The sequence below is a fragment of the Arachis stenosperma genome, chromosome 3 (assembly GCF_014773155.1).
Source record: "Arachis stenosperma cultivar V10309 chromosome 3, arast.V10309.gnm1.PFL2, whole genome shotgun sequence".
In the NCBI taxonomy this organism is placed as follows: domain Eukaryota; kingdom Viridiplantae; phylum Streptophyta; class Magnoliopsida; order Fabales; family Fabaceae; genus Arachis; species Arachis stenosperma.
Window position 1 is genome coordinate 119,553,672 of NC_080379.1, and position 9,433 is coordinate 119,563,104.

At 35.5% G+C, this 9,433-nt stretch overlaps 2 protein-coding genes across 2 annotated transcripts; both read right to left on the reverse strand.

The window, feature by feature from the left end:
- Nucleotides 1-1,388: 1,388 nt before the first annotated feature.
- On the reverse strand, nt 1,389-4,789 carry LOC130967549 (protein trichome birefringence-like 23). The gene is made up of 3 exons (XM_057892453.1): nt 4,323-4,789; nt 3,633-3,910; nt 1,389-2,402 (listed from the first exon to the last, which is right to left on the reverse strand). The coding sequence occupies exons 1-3, from the start codon at nt 4,687-4,689 to the stop codon at nt 1,629-1,631; spliced, it is 1,419 nt and encodes a 472-aa protein (XP_057748436.1). The 5' UTR covers nt 4,690-4,789; the 3' UTR covers nt 1,389-1,628.
- Nucleotides 4,790-8,396: 3,607 nt separating this feature from the next.
- On the reverse strand, nt 8,397-9,089 carry LOC130966637 (secreted RxLR effector protein 161-like). The gene has a single exon (XM_057891455.1). The coding sequence runs from the start codon at nt 9,087-9,089 to the stop codon at nt 8,397-8,399; it is 693 nt and encodes a 230-aa protein (XP_057747438.1).
- Between the last annotated feature and the right edge of the window lie 344 nt (nt 9,090-9,433).

Here is a 9,433-nt window from a genome sequence, read left to right on the forward strand (position 1 = left end):
TGAAATTGCTTAAATGATGCTTCGGGTCTGTGGTTCTGTCATAGAAGTTCATATCATGGCTTTTGAAGTTTCTTGGAACTTTTGCCCTCATTATGTCCTCACTGAACGGGTCCTCTCTTCCCAGGGGTGACTCTTCTCGGTCGCCACGGAAGTTCCGACTTCTAAAGGAAGATTCGAGCTTCAAGAGTTTTTCTTCAAACTCTTTTCGTCGCTCTATCTCTTCCTTGAGATTTCACTCTGCCTCTCGTTGTCGTTCTAATTCCTGTTCCAGTTGTTCCAAACGACCTTGGTGACCGTGGACCAACCCCATTAGCTCGGTTGCATGGGGTGGCCCTTCCTTTCCTGATTCTCGTCCTTCCGAGGAGTTTACCTTTGAGTTTTTAAGCCCAGAGGTGCCTTCTCTATGCTGGTCGTTAGTTCCTTGGTGAAGGGTCAGGTCCACGTCGTCATTTCCGGTATCTAGATTTTCTTGTTCGGAATCAGACGTTGTATGACCATCCTCTGGTGAGTTGTCCGCCATTACTGGTTGATCTCTCGGGTCCCTAACAACAGCGCCAATGTTACGATGGGTAACCGGAGATTAATGGGCTGGATTCGTTAAGTTGGCCCAATCGTCTGAGGAGGGAATCCTTCGAATGGGTTCGCATTTTTGGGGCCTCCGTCCGACTTGTGAGCGTGAGTGAACGGGGGGTGGTACCTGCTCCGATGCCTAAGTCAGCAAGGGTGTGAGCAGGTCTAGAGAGTATTGGGACTTAGAGATACCTGAGGGGTGTCAGTGTATTTATAGTGGTAAACCAATAACCACCGTTGGAGTAGTTCCACTTTTTAAGGTGGATAACCGTCCCTTTATCTTAGGGAAGTTGCGATATGGCTCCTGGAAGTGGGTTGAGAGATTTTAGGGGCAGTTATTATCTGCCAGTTGATCCTCGTTTCCGACTTCCTTAGAGCAAGATGTGGTGAGAACCGACTTCTCAGGGGAAGGTCGATTTACTGTGAGGCTCAACCCCGTGGGTTGGGCCTGTCGTTTGGACCTGGACCTTAGCGTTGGGTCAGGGTATAAACACTTACCAATTTTTTTTTCTCGATTGCAACTGGTAGGACTCGAATCCGAGACCTTTGAGATGGGGAGGGAGCGGAATGCCGTGTGAGCTATGGCTCATTGGCATTCAAGCAGATAATTGGTGATGATGCTGATGGTAGGAGGCCTCATTAACCCACCTAAGATCTGTTTTCTTTTTTTTTTTTTTGTTTACAACCGTCTCAGATCCAAAATAAAAAAAATAGCTCAGGCTGGGAAAAGAACAATGAATCACATTAAAAAGAAAAAATACAAAAAAAAGAAAAAGAAATTAAAAAAAAAATCGGAAGAGAGAGACTGATAAACCAAATACCTCAAATACCCCTCTTTTGGTCATGCACTCAAACTGAAAATTTACTTGGTAAATACAATGTCGTTGCATATATAGATATCAAAATTAGCTATAAATTGAGATTTATAATCCTTTGTGTTACACTCAATTTGTGTGACTCCAATCTCCATTCAATTGTATATCTGAGAGCATCAATTCACCAATAATATTCACAACTTCCTTGAGGGTAGTGTAAGCAGCAACTTTTACTGATTTTTCTCATCCATTGAGAACCATCTGCATTAATATGTCATTCCAAGAGTCTATTGGGCCAGGCAAGCACCAATGCAAACAATCATTCTGAACTTTGGAATTTTTTCCCTTTGCAAATGGATGAAACTCCCTATATGGACCAGGGTGTCCATCAGGTCTCAAATGTGAAAGTCCAGCAAAATCAACTATCTTAAGATTCACTCCACTCTTTGAAGCCTCATCTCTTGCCTTTGCAAATTCCTCTAACTCGATGTTCCGGAGCATCATGTTCAGCTCCTTCATTTCCATCTCACCTTCTTTGATTGGTGCTGTTCTTTTGCAAGTTCCACCGCTGAACCACTCTCCATTTTCGAAATGGTCAGGAGTGAATGTCCTGAAAAATATCAAGCCTCTGTGATTGGAAGACACTATGAAGTTGAAGACAGATTTCAGAGCTTTGCGATAAGCAAAGTTGAATCCGAGTTCTGTCAGGTTCCTTTTGGGACAGGAGTGACACCCGATTATGGTGTCATTTTCATAGTAGATCGCGGCTTTGAGAAACCATTTCCCTGTCGAAAATATAATGTAGTCAAAGTCCATATATTGATCCACCCATTTATTATCCAGTTTGTTTAGTTGTATCTCAACTTCAGAACTCGAAACGCCGTTCATGTCTTCATATATAGCAGCTTCCACAAGGTATGGTGACCAAATAACTGACACATTGAAGTTGTATGAGGGGAAGTTCCAGCTTTTAGACTTGTATTCCTCATCATGGTAGTACATAACAGCTTGCTCTACCTGAAAGACAATTTTTCAAGTGAATTACTCCCTCTCAATGGTTTCTCAGTGTAACACCCAAATACAGGTCATCATAGTTTTCAAGAGTATATACTACCATCCGTCGAGATACTACGGTTGTGAAAGTATATGAGAAAAATATCATGTAGCAGATACAATTCTGAATTTGAAATAACACGGAAGAATTACAGGGGCAAAGTATGTTTGAAACATCAGGGGGTAAAAGATAGGCTTACTTGATTGTTGGTGCACATGTTAGCACCACAGAGGATAGTGCCAGTGCACTGCGGCATTTCAATGATGTACTTGGAGCAAAGATTATGTTCAGTTTCAGTACATAGATCATGCATTTTACCTCTTATTTAATGCATGAATCAGGAAATTGCTCATTTTCAGTGTTTGCGTTGTATCTAAACCTCTATTTACTCAGGTCTATACGCCACTGCTACACTGAAGCAACTAATATTATATTAACAAAATTGATTTACTTGTTAATTGAGGTCTATAATTACTTCCTATATATATCTAATCTAAATTATTTATAGACATACTGACACAGTGTTGATGTCTCTTTGTTAATGTCAATAAATTGCCAATATTTGGAATTGGGTTCAAAAGCAAGATCAGGTTATGTATATTAAGTTACTAAATTTTCCGGCTCCTTAGCTTGGTATTTCTTCTCTTCAAACTGAAAACCCAGCGTAGTTTGCAAGGTTACCATTAAAATTAATTAACAGACAAACACCTATTAATCCTGTGTTTTGACTACAGTTTACTACAAGTCAAACGTTTCTGAGATACTTGGTCTGTACCCACACGACTCAATTCAAATCTGGCACACTCAACATATCAACATAAGTAAACATTACTTAAACAGTTAAAAGTGGGGGTCGCATTAATTTCCTCAAAAGTTAACATAACCTTGATATGATGCTTGCATAAACCAAGCAAAAGTTTCCACAATCTAAACGAGATGATGCTAAGATAAGGATTCTGATAATGGAAAATAACAAAATTCAAAAGTGCAGGTTATAATTGATGCCCTTAATCATTGAAGAAAACATCAAGGGAAATCATAAATAGTGTAAAAACCAATGGACACCAAAAGAATAGATACAAACTCTTATTCTCTTAACCAAGCAAATAAGACAATCCTGGATTGATAGTTCGAGCAAAATCCATATGTGAAAAGCTAATATGCTATTTGCCAGTGCAAAATACAACACATACCGTTGAAAGAATGCATATCAACGACTGCACATGATTGCGGGATATGGAATCGCCAATCAACGCCCACACTTTGCCACGCATCATGTTGAGAAACTTCCCTGCATCAAACAGGGGTAACTCACAGCCTCTTGGAGCCCATCTCCAATACAGAAATTCTCTATCAGGCCTTCCATTCTTCAAACAATTCTGATGAGATTCAATGTGGCTGCAGGTTTCATTAGTATACAATGGTCCAAAAGGATTGGGGACCCAGTCCCCACTAAAATAATCACATTCATCTGCACATAAAAATTTAACTTTCAGCATCCATTCACATTCCTAGCTAGTAATCAATTACTCTAGAACTCAATTTAGGGTTTAGCTAACAAGTTAAAGGTTGCTAGCAATTGAAAATCTTAAATAATTTACTTCAATAAATGCACAACAAATGCATTGAGAATTTAAATTTTGCATCTTTTTTCTAGGAAGACTTGGGTAACTTTATCATGTGTCAGGGCACATTTAGCGAAACCCCTCAATTTAAATCTATGCAACAAAACTCTTCAACTTCACATGGCACAATCTATAAAAAATAAATTGATACCGACAATTTTTTCCTGGCGTACAGATCTAAAACAGTGTGTGTTTGCAAACAAAAATAGTGAAGACTAGGAATAAGAAACCAAGCTAGAACATAATGAGGCCACTCACCTGTGTCTGTGTGAGTCTCCACTTGATCTTCACTTTCAGGAACATGCTCTTGAACCTCCTCTGGAGTATGTTCGGGGTCATCTTCAGGAGCGTGTTCTGGAACATCATCAGGAACATGTTCCTCTGAAACAGGTGGATTCTGAGGAAGCAGCAATGACGGAAGAGGAGGTGGGTGATGGGGTTCTGGAACAGGGAGAGTGGTTTTCTCAGGAAAAGGGGATTCCAGAACAGGGGAAACAGGAGGAGAGAGGGAATGGAAGAAGAGCAAACGGAAAGCGAGACCAAAGAAGAAGAAAGAGAGAAGCAATTTGAGGAGAAGGTTCTTGTGGTTTAAGGGAAACTTGTGGTGTAGATAGTCCATCCTCATATCTCTGCTTCCTCAAACAATGCAATTAAAGACACTCTCACTTATGGAACCTAAAGCACTTGTTCTTGTAGTTGCACAGCCACGGATACTCGCTCTTTTTGAGTAATAAACAAATGTAAGACTTAACAAAAGTGACAGTGAAGTTTAGATCCACATGAATGCGATTCACTTGTTTTAATCAACGACCCTTTTCCTCTAATTTATTGGACAATTCCTTCATTTATGCTAAACAATTCTTTGTTAGTTAAACAGGATTATCATGTACTTGTACTGTATAATCCTTCATTTATTATTTTTTTTGTATTGGATAAAACAAGATGGAGCAGAAAAAAAGATAAGCAAATAAAAACAAATAATTATCAACTATTTGTACTAAACAAATACATTTTGTATAATCTTCAGATATAATATTTTAAGAAAAAATATTTTTAAAAATATAATTCTTTAATAAAATATATTTTTTTTTTAATCTTAAAACAAAAACCTACATAAATTATTCGGTCTACCTACTTCCTTTTTTTTTCTTTTTCAGTTTTTCATTAAAGTGTACGATAAAAGTATGATGATTGAGGTTAAAATATGTATTCCGATGCATCATTTCGAATGATTAATGGATTATTAACAATCGTGATTAATTAATTTAATGTTAATACTTTATAATAGAGAATAATACATTAACATACACTTATAAGCTTATGTAAAGAGTTTGATTGCTTAATTCTTCATTTTGAACCAGAAGAAGAATTTTTTATATATAAGAAAAGAAAGACCTCTGCTTATCATATTGTTCTGATTGAAAAGTGCGAGGAAATAAGAATCTCCTTCTCACCTCCTTAATGGTTGGTAGAGTGTCTCTATAAAATGGCTCGCATAACAAAAGGCCAACTGATTATTGACTAGTAATGCACCAAAAAGAATTATTGAATGAATAATCCACTACACAAGTTCATTAGAAAAATAATAATAATAATAATAATAATCCACTACAATACTAACCAATTACTTGATGCAGTGAGAGATAGAAAAGACCTTCCTGACCTAATATATACGAAACCATATCTAAAATATTAAAAGTGTATTTAGTTTAATTTTTATTTTCAATATTCTCTATTTTTCAGAATTTTATGAAAAAAAAAATAAAAGATAAAACAGAAGATAAAATTTTATTATTTTCTATATTTTTTCATAAAATTTTGAAAATAAAAAACACTAAATATGAAAAAAAAAAGAAAAAGTAATCCAAACCCACTTTTTGTGGTTGAATTGGCCTACTGGTTGTTTCAACCATGCTACGTGAGGTTAGACTATTTTCACTTAATTGTGGGTGCAGTAAAAAAAAGTAGTAAATTTAATTTTACAACATAATTGATCAAAACTACATGCAAAGCTATGGTAATTCTTGTTCAAAGTTCTATTCACGGAAAAAATTGTTAAGTTTTTTTTTATCCTTTTTATGCATGTCTCTTATTTTTGAGGAATAATTATAGTTCTAACTTCTAACCCTGCTGCATAATTAACATAAATTGTCCCATTTACCTCTACTTTGTGAGGCTAATTAACTACATTACCCTCATGGAGACATTATTGATGCACGTGCATCATATTTTTCATATAAAAAAATCAATTCATATTGTTTATTTATGGAATATTTTGGTGCTTAAATTATATATTGCTTTGATTCTTTCGATTTGATGAATTTTGTAGAAAATAATAGAAAAAGAAGCAAAACGCATAAAATAAACTCAAAAGAAGAAAATAGGAATTTTTGACATGCTTCAAAACTTAGGATACACTTTAAAACCTTAGGCCACACTTTTGCATGACCCTTGAAACAACCGTGGCCCAAGAAGCATGCGTGAACAAGGCGTTATTAACGCCATAATAAACAAAGCATGCATGCATTTGCCAATTAATGAAAGCAAGTAACAAAGAAGCAATGTGCAAATCAATGAAGCCTCATGAAGCAAGGAATGAAGCATGCATGTAATTGGCGTTACTAACGCCATTCAAGGAAGTAGCATGAATCAAATGAAGAATGCATGAAGCCATATGAAGAAATAATAAAGCATATTACGTTGCATGCATGAAGAGTCAATTAATGCCAATGAATGAAGAAGCTGAAAGGATTACGAGTGTTCATAACACGCAGCGGAAGTAATAAAGTAATCCTATTGATCTATTTTGTGCTTAAAATTTTATTGAAATAAGATGGATTAGATGCCAATACCTGAGTACCCTAGTGAATAAAGCTTTCTCCTTCGATGGTACGAAGGTACTATGTGTATCCACACCGAGACTAATCCTTGTTGTCAACTCTTTGACCAATGGATTTAACTGAGAAGTTTCTTACAACTCCTTGCACTAGCAATTCTTCACTAAGAATTTAGAATATTTGTGTATGTGGAGGTAAAAAGAGAAAACTTATATTTTCTTTCTTTTATCATATACACATATATAGTATGAGATTGGTGACTGATTTGTGAATCAAATTACAACTTAATTTGAGACAAAATCAGTTAGGATCTTATCCATATTTAAAACTCATCATAGAATAAATAATTAATTATTTAATATTCTCAATTATAATATTATTATATTCATGGTGCTAGCAAAGAATATAATAATACTCCATTTGAATTAATATAATTATTTATTTGATCTAATCAAAATAATAATTAAATAATTATTTACCAAGGATTAGAACACTCGTTAGTGTGTGACCCCATAGGTTCAATACTAAGCGGGTAGTATATTAGTCATACTAAATTTACTAATCAAGGTTGGCGTCTAGCAACGCTCCTTGACGACCCGATAGTATGAAGTAATAATAATTTTTACTAAGAACCCAAGATGAACAAAAATACAACTCCTTCCATCTTTTCAGCTCTTGGCTAACTTTTAGAGTACGGTTTGATTGTCAAACTCTAACTTGTTACCATTATTATAATGAATTATGAATGACTTAAGAAACTCATTTCTTAATTCATTCAAACCCCTTGGCCAAGGCATTGTTTATTTCATTCATTACAATCGTAGAGCTCAAACTCATTACCATAGTTGATGGATTCCATTTTGACTAATCATTAATTCTACAAGTATTTAAATCATACCCAATGTCCATTCAACTAACACCGTAGGGTGTTAGGTGTCCAGAATCAAAGTATAACAAATACATTGTTAATTACTATGATAGTCGCAGGTCAAAGGAAAATTCTAATATTATGTTCATCATAAGAATATCCTATTGACAAATATACGGTAATTATAACCATTAGGAATTCTTAGAGTGAGTCAGTTCAATGGTTATATCTCTATATATACCATTTATATATATAATTTAACAAATGAGATCTTATTAATCTTCATCCAATGAAGACTATTATATATATATTAATCTATCCGAATCACTAATGTCCCATTTTTAGTGATTCTACGATTAAGAACAATTTAAATTAAAAGTACTCAAAAAACGTATATCTCATTATTACGATCCCTATCGTAATTATTCGTTTCTAATTTTTAATTAAGGACACTATCATAAATTATAAAAGTTTATTCTTATAAAAAGGAATAATAATAATAATAATTCATGATAGTATTTTGTTGGACATACACACTTATCTCCAATAATCTCCCACTTGCACTAGAGCCAATGACAGATTGGATCTAGGGCATACATGTATTTCCAACAAAATCTCCCATTTGCACTAGAGCCAATCAGTCATATATTTCAATCCCAATTCCCACATGTGCTTATCAAACTCTTTTGATCCAAGCGCCTTAGTGAATGGGTCTGCTGCATTATCCTTCCCAGCAACCTTTTGAATTTCAACGTCTCCACGTTCAACGATCTCTCTTATCAAATGATACCTTCTCAAGATATGCTTAGATTTTTGATGTGATCTTGGCTCTTTTGCTTGTGCAATTGCTCCATTATTGTCACACAGTAACGGAAGTGGTTCTTTAATTGAAGGTACCACACCAAGCTCGTTTATGAACTTCTTCATCCACACAGCTTCTTTAGCAGCCTCACTTGCTGCTATATACTCAGCTTCAGTCGTTGAATCAGCTACAGTAGCTTGTTTGGAACTTTTCCAACTCACTGCACCACCATTTAAGGTGAAAACATAACCTGAAGTAGATTTGCTATCATCTTTATCTGAGGCAAAACTTGCATCAGTGAACCCTTTTGGTATAAGTTCAGAATCTCCATAGATGAGGAATTGGTCTTTGGTTCTTCTTAAATATTTAAGAATGGATTTAACCACCTTCCAATGTTCCTCACCGGGATTTGCCTGATATCGACTGGCTACTCCTAGCGCATATGCGACATCAGGACGTGTACATGTCATGGTATACATGATAGCTCCCACTGCACTAGCATATGGTATTCTACTCATGCGTACTCTCTCTTCAGAAGTTTTAGGACAATCCTTTCTGCTGAAAGTAATTCCAGTGCCTATTGGTAAATAGCCCTTTTTGGAATTTTCCATGTTATACCTTTTCAAAATGGTATCAATGTACATAGACTGTGAGAGTCCAAGCAACCTTTTAGATCTATCTCTATAGATTTTTATTCCTAGAATATAGGCTGCTTCTCCCAAATCTTTCATGGAGAATTGTTGAGATAGCCAAGTTTTGGTATTTTGCAATGCTGGTACATCATTTCCTATTAGTAATATGTCATCAACATAGAGTACTAAGAAAATGATTGTACTCCCACTAAACTTTTTGTATATGCAAG

What these genes read in the sequence shown, in the direction of transcription:
- LOC130967549 (XM_057892453.1), bottom strand. Translation starts at nt 4,689, where the DNA reads ATGAGGATGGACTATCTACACCACAAGTTTCCCTTAAACCACAAGAAC. An exon ending in GGAGACTCACACAGACACAG is followed by an intron (nt 3,911 to 4,322) that starts GTGAGTGGCCTC and finishes TTTTATGTGCAG; the next exon opens with ATGAATGTGATTATTTTAGT. An exon ending in TGATATGCATTCTTTCAACG is followed by an intron (nt 2,403 to 3,632) that starts GTATGTGTTGTA and finishes ATTGTCTTTCAG; the next exon opens with GTAGAGCAAGCTGTTATGTA.
- LOC130966637 (XM_057891455.1), bottom strand. Translation starts at nt 9,089, where the DNA reads ATGAGTAGAATACCATATGCTAGTGCAGTGGGAGCTATCATGTATACC.